The 19,958-nt window shown below is 34.6% G+C and overlaps 1 protein-coding gene across 2 annotated transcripts in view; it reads right to left on the reverse strand.

Annotated features, from left to right (window-relative positions):
• Positions 1-1,343: 1,343 nt before the first annotated feature.
• Positions 1,344-19,958, reverse strand: part of DCN (decorin) — a 38,163-nt gene continuing 19,548 nt past the window's right edge. For both annotated transcript variants that reach the window (XM_070599857.1, XM_070599858.1), the window contains exons 4-8: positions 15,323-15,536; positions 14,417-14,530; positions 10,049-10,142; positions 6,593-6,731; positions 1,344-1,617 (exon numbers count right to left, since the gene is read on the reverse strand). In XM_070599857.1, coding sequence (XP_070455958.1) covers positions 1,423-1,617; positions 6,593-6,731; positions 10,049-10,142; positions 14,417-14,530; positions 15,323-15,536 — 756 coding nt within the window. In that variant the 3' untranslated portion in view covers positions 1,344-1,422. The remainder of the gene's footprint in view (positions 1,618-6,592; positions 6,732-10,048; positions 10,143-14,416; positions 14,531-15,322; positions 15,537-19,958) is intronic.

The raw sequence follows: 19,958 nt of genomic DNA on the forward strand, positions 1-19,958 counted from the left end.
TTACTCTATAGGGTTGTAGAATTGGTATATAACAATTAGACAGAATCTCATGACTTTTTCTGGAAATTTTGTGTTAATATCCTTTTGTGTTCTGAGTGGGTAAATAATGGGGGGGATTCACGTTTTGCAACCATAAGGGCAGCCAGCCTGAAATGTAATGAAGGAAGACAAAGCTGAAAGAACCACAGAGAAACTCACTAGAGTTCTAATCAGTCTACCTAATGGCTCATCTAAGAGCAGGACTGTTTTTTATTTCCCTTTATAGTTTAAACCAGTTTGGACTTGGTTTTCGGTATTTGCAACTATAAAACATCTAACGTGTAGAAGAAACAGTCTTCTTATGGCTGCTTATTAGATGTTGATAGCATAAATGTACTATCTGATAAATATCTACTATTGGTAAATCAGCCCACTGCCCAAGCTTGTTGAGTGGTCTGCTTTGGTAGTTGTTTCTAGATTCTGCAGAAAAAAATTTCTAAAACTCAAAGTTTAACTAAAGGCACTAAATATTTCTAACACATCTGGAAATTATAGAAATATCCAGGTGGGCAGCCTGATTATACACATGATAATTTTAAAATTGATTTAGCATCTTAGTAACTGAAAAATCAGTTTTATACACCAATCAGAAAAAGTCAGAAACCAATGTGACCTCAATAAAATAGTCTAAAAAAAAAAAAGTCAACTTTTTGCCTTATCCGCTTAACATGGAATATGGATAATGTAAATTATAATACACAAATGTCGAAGGACAGGGTAAAAGAAATATCTGAGAAGTTGAAAAGATGTGCTATTTTTTATCAAGAAAGCAATGTCTCCTCTCTTCAAACAATTGAGCTTAGGGAAGATTTACAATTACACTTTTATACAATAGTCATTTTGAATGTATTTGTGAATTTATTTTTTTCAAAATAATGACATTAGCAAAACTTTTACATAGCCTGTATCGAATCCACATATTCAAATGAGGCTTTACCAGTAATAACAGGGGTTAATACAGAGTTAGAGTTTGATATTTGACTTTTTGTTAAAAGAGCTAACCACTCTATGAGTTACAGAAGATTGATACTTTTTCAATTTGATTCCTTCTGAAAGTTAAAAAAGAAAAGCTTTACTAAATTGTTGACATGTATATTTACTCAAAGTTTTACATTTAGTGAAATAAGGATATCTGCAATAGCTCAGTTAACATCAACAGAAAGCTTCAAAAAAGGATTCTGAAAATATGGCAGGCAAAATTTATTTTTATTGTAGGCAATTTTTTAAACTGCATATTTGGCTTTATACATAGTAAGTCATGTGGGAAAAACATCCACACTGCAGTTAGGTTTCCAGTATCTAGCTTTCTTTTTTTTTTTTTTTTTTGAGCAATGACATTAACGGGATGTTGCCAGCTTATAAAGATGAGGGCTTTCCTGGGAGTTACTTGTAGTTTCCGAGCTGAATGGCAGAGCGCACATAGACACATCGGAAGGTGGATGGCTGGATCTCCCAGTACTGGACTGGGTTGCTGAAAAGGCTCACACCCGAATAAGAAGCCTTTTTGGTGTTGTATCCAGGTGGGCAGAAGTCATTAGATCCAACTGCAGAGATATTGTTGTTATGAAGGTAGACAACCTGCAAAATGAAATAATGGAGAATGATTAGTCTCCTCTAAATATATCGAGGCTCTTCATGTAAATACCTTATGCCTTTTTAGTATTGTCATCTTTCAGTTTGAATACCATAACACTTCTCAAATCAAACTTTTGCTTTCTCTCTTCCTTTCTAAATTTGTTTTTCCCTTCCTTAGTCTTGCTCAACTCAGTATATAGCATCTCAATCATTCCAGAGGCTCAGGCTAAAATCATTGTCATTATCTTTGACCCTCCCTTTGTCATACACTCTTTGCCTAACCATCAACAAATCCTGCTAGCTCAGCCTTCAAAATGCACATAGAATCCAGTTCTCCCGTGTCTACTCCTACAACCTTGTTCAAAGCCACCATTACCTCTTCTGGATTATTGAAGTTGACCTGATTATTCTCCTTGCTTCCTTTTTTGCCTTCCTAAAGTCTTTTCTTTTGTTTTTTTTTAGCTTATAAAACAATTATTTTAAAAAACTGAACCAAGTTATATCTTCCTTTGCCTCAACACTCTAGAGGATTCCCATCTCATGCAAAATAAAAGTCAAAGTTCTCACAATGGCCTATAAATCCTACATGATCTGACATCCTTCTGCTCTGACTTCCTCTCCCCTCACTGTTCAGTCCCACCCCCCTGGCCTACTTGCTTCTCCTCTACTACACAAAGTACAGTCCCTCCTCAGGTTGGCACACACTATTTCCTCCACCTAGAATAATCTTCTCCAAGATGCGTGCAAGACTTACTGCCTCACGTACTTCATTTCTTCTTATCAGAAAAGTCTTCCTTGACCATCCCATTCTGCCCTTCTCTGTCCCAATTCCCCTTCTTTATTTTTCTTCATAGCAATTTTTATCACTGTACAGCATATTATATATTTATTTGTTTTTGTCTATTTTCCTCCCATGGAATAAAAGCTCCAGGAGGAGAGAAACCTGCTCTGTTTTGTCCATGACCATATCTCTAGTGTCTACTAGAACAGAGTAGGTGATCCATAAATATGTTGAATGCATAAATGAATGAATTCATGATTATTTCATAAATTGTGCCTATGTGAAACATTATATTTTCAGGGAAAAGACAAAATGATACACACTTTAATAAAATTTTATACAATGGGGAAGTAATATATAGTGAAGAAAAAGAGGGTATACAGTATTAAAATTGAAATAAAGAATCACAAACTCTACGAAATATTTGAGTATCACAGCATTTGGAATAAATAGACTCAGAAAGTTTTAACAAAAATTTATTCTGTTACAAATTCTACTCTATGAATATAATGTTATGGTTCATTAGAATTTTTTTCTGAAATATATTTTGTGATTATGTTTAGGATAATGATAATTTGTTCATAGATTTTCTTAGGGAAACTAAATGTCCGACTTACAAACAGCACTTTAGAAATGAGTTTTTACTTCCATTATGTAGATGTGAATTCTAAAGGGCAAGAAGTGACTTGATCGTACAACCAAGGCTAAAATCTAATGCTAAGGCAACAATTTTTAAAACGAGCTATAAATCCATGAGATGCTCACTTAAAATGAATGACTTGAAATATTGTTCCACTTATCGGAACACTCACACTCGTATGTTGGTGCAAAGGGCCTTGTTTAATAAAGGGTTTAGAAGAGAACAATAGATATCATACAAAAGCAGAAACAAGCAATATTAAAATCAAAAAAATTTGTGAGTTTCTTTTTTTATGATTCTCAAACTTTGAAAATTTCTCGTGGTCGTTTACCATTCTGTATTTCCTAGCAGTGATTAGAAAGAAAGAGGAGAAGTGCTTTTTGAGAGTTTATGGCTAATATTGAAGGTGAGAGATGAAAATACCAAAACATAAAGCAAGTATTAGTCTGTGTAAAAAAGGAAATTAGATTCCTAACTCATTCTATGAGGTCAGTATTTTCTAGTATTAAAGCCAGACAAAAATCATCACAAAATGAAATGAAATCACATATTTCATATGAATATAGACAAAAAACCTTTAACAATATATTAGGAAACTGTATCTCACAACATATAAAAGGATTATACACCATGACCAAGACCAAACATGATTTATGCCAGGGATGTAAGATTGGTTTAACTGGAAATCAATCAATGTAATACACCATAGTAAAAGAATAAAGGACAAAAACACATGATTATCTAATAGACACAGAAAAAGCATTTAAAAAAAAATCCAACACACATTCATGATAAAAAATTTTCAGTAAACTAGGAATAGAAGTGAACTTTCTCGACTTGATAAAGAGCATCTACAAAAGACCCACAGGTAACATCACACTGAATGGTAAAAGATTGATTGTTCACCCCTTTCTTAAAATAGGTAACAAGGCAAAGATGTCTAATTTCATCACTTCTATTCAACATGCACTGGAGATTCTAGCCAATGCAATAAAGCGAGAAAAAGAAATTAAAGGGATTCCGATGAAAAATAATGAAAACTGTATTTCTTTACAAATGACATGATTCTGAATGCAGAATATCCAAATGAATGCACACAATTTACTGCAACTAAAAAAATTTCAGCACAGTACTAAGATAGAAGATTTACAAACAAAAACCAATTGAATTTCTACATACTAGCAACAATGCAAAAATGAAATTAAAGTTACAATTTATTCACAACAACATCAACAATAATACAAAATTTAGGAATGAATTTAGTTAAAGAATTGTAAGACTCATACAGTAAAAATGACAAAATATTGCTGTGAGAAGTTAAAGAAGATAAAATAGAGAAATATTCCATGTTTGTGAATTGGAAGACTCAATATTATTAAGATGAAAATTCTTCCCTGATCGATCTATAGATTCAACACAATCCCTATCATAGTCCTAGCAAGCTATTTTAGCAGAAATAATATGCTGATTCTAAACAGAAATGCAAAGGAACAAGAATAGATAAAACAATTTTGAAAAATAAAAACAAAATTAGAAGACCTTCACTCTCAATTTCAAAACATGATCAGAAGTTGCAGTAAACTAAAGGTGTAATACTAGCAAACAAAATGTGGCATATCCATACAATGGAATGCTGTTCACCAATAACAATGAAAAACTACTGATACATGCCACGATATGGATGACCTAAAATCCTTATGACAAGTGAAAGAAGCCATACACAAAAGCCATACATTGTGTGATTCCATTTATATGAAATGTCCAGAAAAGGCAAATCCACAGAGAGAGAAAGTAGGTTAATGATTCCCATTGGCTGCAGATAAGATTGAGAACCAAATAGAAATGGATAAGAGGGATATTTTGAGGGTAATAGAAATATTCTAAAACTGGATTGTGGTGACAGTTGAACAACTACATAATTTTGGTAAAAACAATTGAACTATATACTTATAGAAAAGGAAGTAGAATAGGCGAAATTCCCAGGAGCTGCAGGAAGGGAGGTAAAATGGCTACATGGACAGCCAATTAGAGATGGAAAATCATGAGTGAGGCCCTTCTAAATGGGGGCCCTGTGTCAATTCTCATGAGATCTGATGATATTCAACAAAACCTTCAAAATAACCTGCTTTATAATTTTTTCTCTGTGGCCGACAGTAAGAAACACACTATATATTGAGGTTTAGTGCATATGAAACAAAATTGTTATGAAATATTTACCATTATAGTGATATTTCTTTTCTATTCAACTTATTCTAACCTATCCTATCCTATCCCATCCCATCCCATGAATGTTCCTAATGAACCCACTAAACTGATTTTATGAACTCAGTAATATGTCCAGACTGACTGAAAAACGGTAATCAAGAAGGTGAAAATGATTTATTCTGAGATCTAAAAACAAAAACAATCCTCTCCCGCCAAAAAACCCACCAGCAACAAAAACCTTAATAGTAACAATGATAACTATTCTTCCATGGGGCTTCCGAGCATCTTGGTTTTACTTGTGGCTTCAAACTCTGCTTACTCACGACTCTGCCACAACCAAAGACCCACTGAAAAAGAATCAGCATGAACTCGAATGTCTTTAAGTTTCATCTTCATACGTATAATTCAGGCACTTCATTGAAATCTAGCTAACGCAAATTGTGATATATCAATTTAATTTGGATTTTTTTGTTACAACTCAATAAAAAAAAGAAATCAATAATTTATTGACAGCAGTTTAGAAGATAAATTTATTGTGAACCCCAAGCAAAAGAGTTGAGATGCTGGATTACTAAAAGAGCAACTTTATACTGGTTTTATCTGTAAGAGAGGGTCAGTGGCAGGGTATAGTTTCTGAATCATCATGACTGAACTAAGTACACATGTAAATTTGTGGGGAAAAACAGCCAATTGAAATGTGACCTTTAAGAAAACTTAAAAATTACATAAAATAAGCAAATATGTAAAATCTATGGATGACCACATTATTGAAGTTTTTAAAAAATATATAATTTGAATAACATGTTTGTGTTATTTGCTCAAGGTAACAATGGAAGTCTTATGTTGTCATATATGAAATTGCTATCACTATTTAAACTAATGTTTGCCTTACATTTATAGATTTACAGATTGTAAAGCTCTATTACCACAGTGGATCACTGCCAGATAAACTGCAGTCACACTGCTAGATAAGCTCTTGACCTCTATGACATCTGCTGAGGCTAAAAGTTAAAACTACTATTTTATTCTATATCTATGCCTCACCAATTATATCATCTTTTCCAACCAGTATGCATTTGTTACACTGATCTGTGATTTGAAACTACCCTGATTCACGAAAAATACTACATTCTGGAAGAAAGCATTTTAGTAAGTTCAAGGCAATTGTCCTAATTTAAAAAAATAATAATTTAAACGTATTTTTTCCCCAAACCAGAATGAATGTTTATGTGGAAACACTAAAAACATCTGTCTACAAAAAGATTTCTAAGCAGAGCTTCCTGCCTCCTAGCATCCCGGTGGGGAGGATTCACTCCCCAGACGTTCCTCACCAGACAGCGGCATCGCATTACCTGGATGTACTTATGATCCGCCAGCCCACCAGGCACTTTGATAAGCTTGTTGTTGTCCAAGTGAAGTTCCCTCAAATGAGGAGTGTTGGCCAGAGAGCCATTGTCAACAGCAGAGATGCTGTTGAAACTCAGTCCCAATCTGCAATAGAAAACAGAAATGAATGCATACCCTGCACATGGATGCTTTCTTACAGGTGTTGTGTGACTAATCAAGTCAATAGAAAAGGATGTTTTTGTTTTTGCACTTACTGTTCCCTCTGCCTAGAGTGCTTTTCCTAGACTTTCTGAGCTTGGATAGAGCCCATTTGTTCTTAAGCTTTCAATGTAGAGTTACCCTCTTTAAAACTCCTCTGACAGTCCCAGATTGGATAGACACCCCTAGTAAATGCTCACAGAGCATCCTGTTGTTACCCTCTTGTAAAACTCAGGGGACTGTGTACTTGCATGTCTTTCCTTGAGAAAAGTGACTGTCTTATGGTATATCCAGTACTAACACAGAGCTAGATATGACCAATGAGTAGCTGTTGAATTCATTTCTATGTATGATGAATGTGGTGAATTCACTTGAAAAAAAAATAAAAGGAATACTATTATCATTTTGGTCACATTGAACATCAATTAATTGTACATTTATCACGAAAATTTATTCATTGGAAATAAAAGGTACAAAGTTCTAATGAGCCAATAAACCTACCTGCCAGAAAGGTTAACAGAATTAGCATTTTGCATTAGTTTGAAAGAGTTCATCAATGACCATCTGATACTGTCAGAATTTGCCGGGTGCCAATATTCCTGACTTCTGACCTTAATTTCTCACCTAAATCTCTGTTTCATGACCACTGTGATATTTCTCATGCAATGCTACTCAAGGTTTGGGTTGTATTTTTTAAATTAAATGTATAACAAGTGAGAGTTCTGCAGCTATGATGTCCTCTCATAGCAAATGAGATTCAAAAGTCAGAGTTGACTTGGGGACAAGGCTGGTGCATTCAGCATTCTAGGGATGAATCTCTGTCAAAACCAGGGTGCTGTCAATCCTGAGAGCAGAGAGGGGATGCTGAGATGAGGCAACAACGTAATATAAGAGAACCAGAAAACTCAAGGGAGAGAAAGAGGAGGAAGCCATTGGGTTCCTTCAAATGCAATGGATGGGACTTGGGCATTTTTTTAGAATGGTTTCTGCTTGCCTTCAGCTAGTTTCGATCTTTGAGCTCTTTGCGGATTTAGATGCTGCCTTGGATAACCAAAGTCTCCCAATTTTAATCATGACTTGCTGTTGGAATAATTAAGATTAAAGTTTACTGATTTTAGGCTATTAATAGCACAGTTAGTTTATCTTAGCTATTGATTATTAACCTGGCATCTTGGCTCAGAGAACTTTGTTTTTCCATCAGTCTTAGGCATTCATCTCCTCTTTCTGGCTTTTTCTTTTCTATTTCAGAATCATGTCTTCTGTTTATTACAACACTCCAAGTCCCATACTCAATTTGGGCTCATACATTTCTTAGAATATAACATTCCTAATAATTTACTGAAGGAAATTTCACTTTTTCAATGATTTATTTATATATTCAACCATCAAATGTTGTAAGAACCTACTATGTTCAAGATATTATTCTAGGCTTGTCAGGGCAGAGGACACATGGCTCAAAAACCATGATTCTGTCTGTTGAAGAATGGTTCACCTAGTAAGGGAGATGATAATATATACTTAATAAGAAAACAGAAGTTTGCCTGAAAACTAGTTCATATTTTTGCAGAGGGACATACACTATTTTCTCCCTACTTGTTCCTAATAGCTAATTGGAATATTTGCCCTGCCACAACATTCTGCCTTTTTCTTCTTTTCACAGTTTTGATCTTCAGCCCCCAAATACTTCTCATGTTCCAACTTCAGTGAGGAGCAAACAACATAAGGATTTGATGGTTTAATAGATTTTTTTGACTTGATTCCAAAAAGAAATGTGTCTGATAAATTCAAGAGTTGGGAAAGTTTGCTTGGCCAACGAGGCAATCTGCTCTAAGTTAATGAATGGAATTCAAAATCCGTTTACACAGAGATCTTCATTTCTATTGACATTTTCCAAATTTACTAGCTTCTTATGCTTCTATGTGATACCAAGAATGTCATGTTAATATTAAAGTGCATAATCTCAAAATTTCCTTACCACTTTCAGTACAAAATAAACTTTTTTTCTCAAAAGGCATCTATTTAAAACTTTAGACTATTGTTCATCCCTTCTACTATTCCTGCTCCTCCCCCTCCTAATAATAATAATAATGATAGCTGTCCTAAAGACAATTCTACACAATCAGCAAAGCAGTGTCTTCCTCGATTTTTCTGCATCTAGAGAGACCTAATCAACAAAGAAAGGTAGATGATACATAACACTATTTTGAAAAATATTGTCTACCTTAGAGACTATAATTAAAATAACTTTGGATAAAATGTTTCTTATGTGAAACACCAAGGTAATATATTGTGACTGTGGCTAATATATCGTAGCTATAGTAAGCACATGCTCATCTTCAGCCTCCTCCATCCACTGGGTCATTGGAGAACATCCACAGAAATGAGGAAAGATGCATTATACATCCATCTGGTCTTAGTATTTCTCAAAGATAAATAATATACTTTATATTCATTTATCTACCATGAAATTTATATACAAAAAGAAGAGTGAGTCAATTTGGCATAACACTGTGCTTCTCTGTAAGAACACTCAGCAATACGTGTGGATCAAGACCAGAGTGTTCCATGAAGACAACCGAAAGAGTTTGCCAGCAATGTCCTCTTTTTATTACTTAACCAGACTGGAAACATAGGAAGATCGAAGTTAGGTTAGAAAGGAGGACAGGCGCTAGCGATTATCTATGAGGAAAAAAAAGAGTTAAGAAGGGCCAGGAAAAAAAAAAAAAACCAACAAACTTTTCTTTTGTTAGTCTATATTCGACGTCCAGAGACATTTTAAACTCTTCAGAGAATAGAGGTTGGAGAATCTCTCATAACTAGTCTAATACTATAGTGTGGGATGCCCAATATTTCCATGTTCTGGTAGCCTTCATCTTAATGCATTTTCAAATTCTAGACCCTGTCTTATACCTTACTTAACCTTGCATTAAATCTTGTTTAAAGCAACTAAGTTAGAAGATACTGAATGAACATACTAATTTAATCAAATACCTTATACATAAGATATATCTTAATCTGAAAGCAATATGGTACTCACAAAATATAAGGCTGATCTTGGTGGTTATACTAAGTGTATGCAAAACTCATTAGTTTTGTTTTTTTTAATAACTGATTGGGCAAGCTGAAGTTTGAGGTTGTCAGAAATAAGAACAACAAAAAAATGTGGTACAGTCAAAACTTCATCAGGTTTCTAATTCTGAGCATGTGGGCACTAATACACCTAGCCATCGTAATGATAGAACATCATGAAAGAATATTTTTACTTAGCCAAATTATTCAGTCCTCTCAGGCTAGCTGCATCAACTTTGGTGATTTTGTTGCCATCAAGATGTAATTCAGTAAGGGAAGGAGGAAGACCTGGAATATGGAAATACAAAATGGTAAATGAGGGGATAAATGTAATTACAGAATGTAGAAAGACAATGAGGACACATGCCATCGGTTTTTTAAAAGTTTCAGAGGATTTGCTTTTGCTTTTTCATGAGTTTTGCTTCTTATCTTTTTCCTTCATCCCTTTTATAATAATACATGCTTTTGGAAGTACTATATGCCCTTTCTACTTTTCTCCTAGATTGATTTTAACAAAAACATGAATCGTGTTTATCATGAAGTACAGTTTTGGCTTGTAGAACTGAAGTCAAACTCTGCATCTAACCAGCGTCTTACACCTTTGTTAATGGGCTAACTCTGCCATTGATAAAAGATCACAACTCTAAAATGAGGAGACGAGCATTTGAACTATAACAAGGAGATTATGTATAAGTTAAGCCTACATACAAACCTAACCAGGCATTTCATTAATGAGCATTGTTAATAACTAACACTGATCCACTGTGTTGGCCTTAGTCTTAATTAACTTTGCCATAAAAACATCAAACACTTCTGCACCATGGATGTGTAGAAAGAGCTAAAGCTACTTGGACCTTTTAAATCAAGACTGTTTCTTTACACAAGAGGAGTGGAGAGGCCTACCATCAAGCACTCTGCCATATGTAGAGCACCTGGGGAAATCATTTTAGATCCAAAGTACCCGCTAAACCTCTGGATAGTACTTCCTGAATGGCTATGATTTTTAAAATTTAAGAGTAGAAAGGTAGAAGTTTAAATATTTTATTTTCATTTCCTCCTGCCATCTAAGGATATATTATGTTTTTCTACAGCTGTTTAACCAGCATATTTTTCCACTTAGAAGAATAGCGACAAGTACAAAGAAAATAGCAAATTGGTTACATGTAGAAGTAACATCTGGTTGGCAGAAAGTGTTGGTTATTTGTCCATAAAGAACAAAGGTAGAAAATCACAGGTTATGTTTGGTCTGAAATTTTCATTGCATACCACTGCATTCTGTCAAGAGTGTCTATTTAATGTAGAAGTTTAGTCCATATTTGACCTGAAAATGACTATTAGTTTCTCTACGGTTGCATGTTTCATGTGAGAGATGCTAAGGAGAGAAACTTCTACTTACTGAATGTCTGTTATGTGCTGAATACTGAGATTGGCACTTTTCCTAACTTGGCTCATTTAATTTTTTCAATGTATAAATTATTTTTCACCAACCCCCTTTCATAGATGAGGAAACAGATTTTCAAAGTTACAAATTTTGTAGGTTAACTAGCTACTAAGTAGGGAATGTAACATGCTCCCAGATGGCCAAAGGAAGTGAAAATAGCATGCTCTTAACTGAAGGAAATGAAATCACAATTGCATTATTCTTATGAATAAATATCAGGAAGTCACAGTCACTCTTGGAATAAGATATTTCAACCATTTGAGTCTCCTTAGACCAAATAAATGTGGATTTTTAAAAATACTTCTGTAAGTAAAGTGAGTATACAACAATGCAAATTGAATGCACATCCTTTCTTCCCTTTACCATGAAAAGATCATTTTTAAATGTACTATCTCTAGAACACCAATGAACATTGCATCCATTACCCTTACATAGTTTCTAAGTGTCTCCCCTTTTAGGATTTTAGTTTCCAAAAAATAAAGTTATAGCTAGAAGTCACTTTCTGGAAGAAAACTTTGCAATAGGACAGAGAGAGTTAAATTTATAAAGAACATCCTTAGCCTTTGTCACTGTAGCATTTAGCTAAAGAGCCTACACTCTAGTTACTTTTTAAATTCTTTTCCTTTTCCATTTTTAAGATAAAATATATTGAGAGTTTTCTTTGGGCCAAGTACTACGTGTGTGCATTACAAGTCTTACTATATCTATTAATCCTCACAAATATCCCAAAGATAGTTGTCACTAATGCCTCCATTTTCTAGACAACAAAACTGAGGTTTTAGAGACGTGAAATTATTAGCCTAAAGTCACAGAATAAATAAATAGCTGAGTCAGTTCTCTCACCCAGGTTGGTCTAACTTGAGAGAGTAATTTTATAACCTCTCCACTCCACTCCACTCCACTCCCTTTCCATTTCCATCAGCAATAAGAGACAACATGTGGAAATGAAGACTTCCTGAAAGGTGATGATGTTCATGCATACGAGTCTCAGCCTAGGGAGGGAAGACTCATTCATTCCACAAGCATAAATATGCACAGGAGGGAGAGCTTACGATGGCAGCAGAGTGAAATGGTCAAACACGGGATCTCTGATGTCAGTCTAGCACAACCCCAGCTCTCCTGCTTCCTAGCTCCTACCTTGGTCACAATTTATTTCCTCTCTTTAAGCCTCATTTTCCTTATTCATAAAACAGGTGTGATATTAGTACTATAGAGGAATGTTTTTGGATTCATACAAAAGAATCCATTCATACAAAGAAATCTATTTGGTATAATATCTTGTTCTAAACAAGTGCTTAATAAAATTTAGTTACTATAATTTTAATATTATGAAGTGTCTAGTAAATAAAAGCAAGCTAGAGATGATGAGAAAAGAACACTTAGGATAGAGAGAAGACATAAGCAAGGCCAGGAAAACAGATCATTCAGTGGTGAGATGTTTTCCTGAGGGATGTTTTGGAGGATGCCTTAGGAGAGACAGCACAATCAAAGGCTGTGCTTAATGGAAGTCATCTGGCAGCACAAAATCCTGGACAAGACCGGGACTTTAACTTCTGGCTACTTGACTTCACCTCCTGCAGCTCTGAGGCTTTAGGCAAGATATCTATATATATAAAATAAAAATACATAAAATATAAGCATTTTATTAAATATATTATGAAAATATACTAAAATATAAACAAAATATATTTAAAAATACATATATATGTATGTATATATCTCTGCACTGGGCTAAAAAATGATCACTTGTTACTTGCTATGAGTTGGAGACCGAACATGAAAGTGCTTTATAAACTGTAAATCAATCTCTCTCCTTATCTGTATCTATCTATCATCTGTCTATCTATCGAATCTGTTTTCTATCATCTTTCCTGTCTAATCCATCTACACCAGCAGTTGCTATTATGAGCATTGAAAACATCCTCTGTAGCAAAAAGACTGTGGAGAGAGCAAAGGGTGGTAAGAAACCATTCGATGGAATACGTACTTGAAGAAGTTGAGTTTTCTGTGGAAGCACAATAAAGGATAATTGCTTTCCGGGGGCGAATATCTACATTTTGGCCTGCAGTCTAAGAATGAGATGTATAAGTTGAGAAATGGCCAGATTGAAGGGAAAATTGGAAAATATAGAGGAGCTTTTGTGAGACTGAAAAACCTGGGGCAGGGAAAGATGCGAAAATTAGAGGAATTTATTTTTGGTGCCTTGAGGCCTTTTCTGATTCACAAAGACTGGCTTATGTGCCTCTCTGGGGTAGCCCTTAGAACAGCGACCTTACCCCCATGACTGTGGGGTGATTGCTCTTTACTCATCTGGCTTTGCTCTAGTCAACAAGCTCCTTGAAGGCGGGGAGTATATTCTATCTGCTGCCCTGTCTTCAGTGTTTAGGACTTTACCTAAGCAAAATGAGTGTTAGAAACATTTTTAATGAATAATAAAAGACAATATCAATCCACTACTTATCTACATGCCACATGTTTCACTAATTATTTATTTAGTGTCAAAACAATGCAATGAGGTAGATATTAATATTATTACCACACTACAGATAAGGAAATGGAGGCATAGACGTTGAATAATTCATCCAAGTTCCTAGAACCAAATTAGTGATAATTTTAACTCAAGCAAACAGACTCCCACACCCACACTCTACAACACACACCACCACTATTAAATAAGAGCATGGCCATTGTGGCTCCTCTTATCCAGATGGTAATGACTGGAATGTCGTAGACAGAAAGGAATGCACCAAAAGATTGGAGACTCAAAGTAAAAACTGGCTAATTTCAGAAGTACTTCCATGTATCTTCTTTTTCTTTTTTACAAAGTGCTACTAAGGCATTCTAGTTTTTAAATAACGATTTTTTTCTTTGTGACATCACAATTCTATAATGCAAAATCATTGGGCATTGTTGCATCTTAGAAGAGACTTTATAGGTAAGAGAGTCTAGCCATCTCTACAGCGACTCTGGATGGCCCAGTCATCACCCACGCTCATTAGAAACACTTCTACAGGTAGAGAATTTACTGAAAATAATAAAAAAACAATTTCTGAAAGAACTTTTTAAATGTTTGAGGCTTTGGATTTAGCTTCTCAAATTGCTCTCGTGAGTTTTCTATCACCTGGAGGGATGGTGGTTATGTTGGTGTCAGCAATGCGGATGTAGGACAGCTTCTTCATCCCCTGGAAGGCTCCATTTTCAATTCCTGAGCTCTTCAGTGGGTTGGTGCCCAGTTCTACAAAGGCAATAAGTGCAAAGCTTTTAGAGAACAATTTTAGGATATTACAAGTCAGAGTAGTGTCTGTTTCAACAAGGAATTTAGCAGAAACTTGGGTCAATAACAGTTTGACTGAAAAACAAAAGAGAAATTAAAGGACATGCTCCTCAAAGGGATAGCAAAATGGGATAAACATTTCCCTTATTAAAACAAACAAAAGACAAACAACAACAAAAAACCTAAAAAAGCAGTAGTAGCGAAAACAATAACAACAAAATTATTTAAGGTATATACACAGGTTTGCCCAGAAATCAACAAAAGCAAGAGTTCACACCACACTGATTATGACTATTACTTTCCCAAGATACGTTAAAATGTTATTAAATAATTTGAATCTAGCATCTTCTAAGCCAATTATAAAATTCCAATTTTTGACCACACCTATAGCAAAACATTTTAACACATTTTTTAAAGCAGATGACTTACAGGTGTTCAGAATATAACAAATCCCACCATAGGAAAGATAGCCTTAAATATCTCTAATTAAGCGCTACTTAATTCAATGGTGTCTTGAGCGTGCAGTTGGATAACTTCATCCTAGGGCTTCCTCCACATTCTCAGATCCTCAAGGACAGGGAATAAAAACGTTGTCAGTCACAGATTCAAAATCCCATTCCTTCTGGCCCTGCTGCTGTTACGCCCTACGACATACAAATTCTAGCTAATTTACCTTCCTGCGGCTAAAGCTTACTTGGGATCTCTTAAGGTGAACCTTGAATCCTGGTCTCAGAGTGATAAGAATATCTGTACCTACGACTATCATCTGGTTCAGTCCATTGAACACCGCTTTTCGCACTTTGGTGATCTCGTTCTCATGGACACGCAGCTCCTGAAGAGTTTTGGGCATTTTTTCTGGCAATTCCTTCAAATGATTCTTGGACAGATAAAGTCGTTCCAGTTTCACCAAAGGTGTAAATGCTCCAGGGCTGATTTTGCTAATTTTGTTGTTGACAAGAATCAACGCCTGTAGATAGTGAACAAAAACAATATCTTCCTAGTTCCAAAACCTTCCACACAAACATAAAACAAGTGTGTAGTCTATTCATTCCATCCAGGGGACGCACAGAGAAATCTGCAAAATTGCAAGAAATCAGAAAACGTTAAGTAGATGTGATCCCTTCACATAAGAAGTGTATGAGGACCTGAACATCAGGAATAAAGGAAAAAGGAATGCGGCGAAATATAGACTTTATATGCTTTTAATTTTTAAACAATAAATACTCCTAAAAGCATTGAAATTACTAGAATGACTCAAGATACCTGAAAAGAATCCAATGACACAGGCATCCATCCCCCAACCAGCTTTTCAACCTAAATGCCCATCTTCGTTGACTGTTGTCATGAATTCCACTACAAAAGCGTGGCAAGAAAGTAAAAATTTCTTGCAACCACACAAATTTAGATATAATCATTTTCAAAAAGTTTGCCAAATTAATACATTATTTTGCAGCTCATTGCTTTGCTTTGCATTTCCTTGCTACTTAAATGGTTAAACAAATTTCCTTGTATTTTCCTACCATTTACTGTATTTTTTGGAGGAAAAGGATTGCCTGATCATAATACTTCTCATTTTCATTGTTTTAATAATTGGTTTACAGAATAAAGATATAGTTTATATAATATGTAGAGGCTTAATGTATTTTTCTTCTGTTTTTGCCCTTTTTACATATAAAAGTTTTATATAGTCGAACATACTAATATTTTTGGTAAATTTTAAATTTTTGTTTCTGAGTTCTCCTAATATAGGAAATTACTTCTAATTCATTACTACTGTTATACCTATGGCTATTGGTAAACTTATTTTGGACTGCCTCATTCTCTTCCAATGATCTGTATGTCTACATAACCACACTGTTATTATTTTAAGACTCCTTATCAACTAATCCTAAGGAATTCAAGATAATTTTATCAAAGTTTGAGAAGCTTGCATTTTCTATTGTAGTACACTTTTATGCGTATATGAAAATGCAGAGGGGCAAAAAGGGAGTTACAATAATAGAACAGTGAGAACTTCCAGTTTCAGAAAAGCAAGAGTATTTTCTGAAGGTGACAGCTGGTTAATTAACCCTGTACACTCTTATACAGTTCATAATATTTGACTAATTAAAACTTATTACACATAACACAATCTTGTAACTAATCCTAAAAGATGCATTGGTTGATTAAAACAAAATCTTAAGAAATTCCAATGTATATTACAGAAAGTAAAACTTAGGAAGGTTAAGATCATAGGAAATTAATATTCACAGGCAAAATGTCTGGGAAATGAGTAAAAGGCAGAGCTAGTGGAAGGAAGGGTTGAGAGGGCTTTTGTCATTAAACGACATTCAAAAATGTATATGCTTAATTATAAACGCAAAAGAGATCCTCAATTGCCATGTAGGTAAGAAAGTTCTGAAAGCTTGATATAAATAAATGTATTAAAAGTCATCTGAAAAACCTGTTTTTATTTTAGGTTAAATGTTGAAATTTGACATAATATATAGGGTTTTCTCCAAAGCTACTTTTATGTTGGGCTTTCACTATACCAGATATTGTTTTAGGGGCTTTTATAGTTACCATCATATTTATAGGCAATTATTAGTGCATAGACTCATGCCGGACTGCTTCTGACTTTAGACCTCAAGTTCTGACTCTTATTTTTTGTGTGACTATGAGCAAGTAACTTAACCTCTCTGTGCCTAAGTGTCTTCGTCTATATGAAGGAGTTCTCAGGGGTATCTACCTCAAAGAATAGTAATAAGGACGAAATAAGTTAATATATCTAAGGTACTAAGAACATTGCCTAGCGTATAGTAATTGCTACACAAATATTTGCTATTATTCAATCTTTGAAAAAAATTTTTAGTGATTTCTAATTTAAAAATTTTCCTTACTAGATTTATTAAGCTTTAATTCAAAGGAAAAATATTCAAAGTTGGCATTACCATACTTCATTTTCCCACTTCCAATTATTTTATAGAATAATTATGTAGTTTTCCTACTATATATGGATATAAAACTACTCTTATGCAACATGTACCACTCATAATGAGCCACAGAGTTGTAAATTAATAAAATTATTGAGAAGAAAAGAACTTTTGGTCAAATCCTTTCTATTTTAATCCTCGCTAACTTTTCATTTCTCTCCTTCCTTCTCATTCAAGTATGGCTCTCCCGGCTGAAATTATGATGTTCATTTGCCAAATAACAAGGATAGAAATGATCAAGAATGAAAGAGTAAGAGGAAAAATAGCTGTTTAACATCCTCTGAATGGCTGGAAGCTCTAATAAACTCACTCTCTTCTTCCGATGTACACTTTGAAGTAGAAAGAAAGAGATTGCCAAGATGACAGTTCCCCAAAAACATACTTAGATTGAGACTTCGGAAAGGAAAGAACACGTTATTACAAATCCCAGATTTAATAAGAACGTCACAGAAACAAGATATCCCTTATTTAAGGAAATAAAGAGTTTAAACAAATTATTCAGATTACACTTAAATACACAGGCAGTTGGGATTAGAGTATGAGAATTCTCCTTCCTTAAAAAAGTAGCTTTAAGGTAAAGTTATGAAAATAACATGAAGCTTTTTAATATTTTAGTTTATTGAAAGTAATGATATTCATTATTTATTATCACCTCTTTAAACTTGTTCCAACGATAGTGTAAATAGTAATTGACAGACCTTATTGGTGTCATCATCAGCTCACTCCCAGGGAAACCATACATGAAAACAGAGAAAGGGAGTGTGGGCTGCAGCCCTGTGTCCTGTCAGCAGAGATGGATCCCATTGGGCCAAGGTTGAAGATCTCTAACTCCAGCCTTACCCTCCATGTTTCGGAGCCTGTATCTTTAACTCTAACCAGCTTGTATTTTTATTTATCTGTTGCTTATTTTCTTCTGCTTTTCCTTTCTTCTTTCATGGAAAGCCCTCTTATTCTCTTCTTTTCAAAAGTATGCTAATCCTCTAAGACGACTTTGTTTCATAGTCTCTCAAAACACTAACTGGTAGCCTGATGTAGGATGATGTCTTATTTTTCTCTTACTTGGTGCCCATAACACTCACTACTTATAGCATATTGTACTTATATTGTTGGACCCTTCAATAAATTAAGTGTTATTATTTTTATTATGGAAAAGCTTAAAATCTTAAGGAACAAGTCTTTGCTTCCTTTTAAAAAACCTGGTATATTTCCTCCTAATGGATAAATGTTTATTGCTTTTCTCATCTTGGTTGTCAGAAAGTTCATAACTAAGTCTTATCTTGGTTATATTAACTCAATAGTACATTATGACTAGTTTATTTTACTTTTACATTAAATTATTTACCTTGTATCTATATTTCTTATTCTAATATGTAGCAGCCAGATGATTTTGATTTATTTTTTATATTTATATTTTACTATGTCTTGCCTACTCTTATTATATATACCCTCAATTATTTTCTATAATGATTAGGAGAAAGAAATGGACATGAAATTAGAGTTTTCTATGCATGTGCTCCCAATTTTAAGAAGGTATTTCTATGATATTCCTTATAAGAAGCTGTGAACTCTTATCTCCACAGATAGGTAACCCATCACTAGGCAATCCTCTCCATTTTCTGAAAATTCTAATTTTTTACATTGCATTTTAGTGTTGAACAAAAGTCTGCTTCCCTGAAATTCCCATTCAATTGTCAATAGAGCAATTCTCTCATCTTGTAGTTGAAGCAAGTAAATTCAATTCTTCATCTCCAACACTGTCCTTCAAATATGTCATTTGTGACTTTTTAAAATTCCTTTTGTGTTTCCACCTCTTTATCAACTGTGCCTATAAGACATGATTTCCGGGTCTCAAAGGTTAATGCCCTTCTTAAAATGCCTTTTCCTGGATCAGACTCAATACTTTAAGAGCAGCCTACCAGAGTAGAACAAGATAGAGTGAGACTTCTAGTATTTGTTCAGGACACTGAAGTCCAGTTTATTTACACTAAATGTGCACTGATATTTTGAAGGGACACCATATCATTATCATCCCACAGGTAGAGAGCTGGAGGACATGACAAATGTTATCAGGATTCTGATGCCCTATGCAAACAGAAGATGCATTTACTGTTAGAGAAGGCTTCCTTAGCAAGGCTTAACCCTACTTGATTGGGTTGGTCATTCTCCATTTATAACACACCTTCTCCCAACTAAAGACATATTCATTCTTTGCCCTTTTGGACCATCTCCTATATCCTAGGAGGCTGACCTCTGGGGCCTGCATCACCCAGATGTTCTTGTCCTCTGACGTCTAGTTAGGTTCAACCATAGGAGACACTGGCAGGAAATCAGGAGGTTGGACTATAGCTCCCCAGCTCTTCCAGGGCTCTGGGGCTCCCTAGTTCTTCAGGCCTTGTGGGTTTGCATGTTTCCCAATG

This window comes from Equus przewalskii, chromosome 29 (genome assembly GCF_037783145.1).
Source record: "Equus przewalskii isolate Varuska chromosome 29, EquPr2, whole genome shotgun sequence".
In the NCBI taxonomy this organism is placed as follows: Eukaryota; Metazoa; Chordata; class Mammalia; order Perissodactyla; family Equidae; genus Equus; species Equus przewalskii.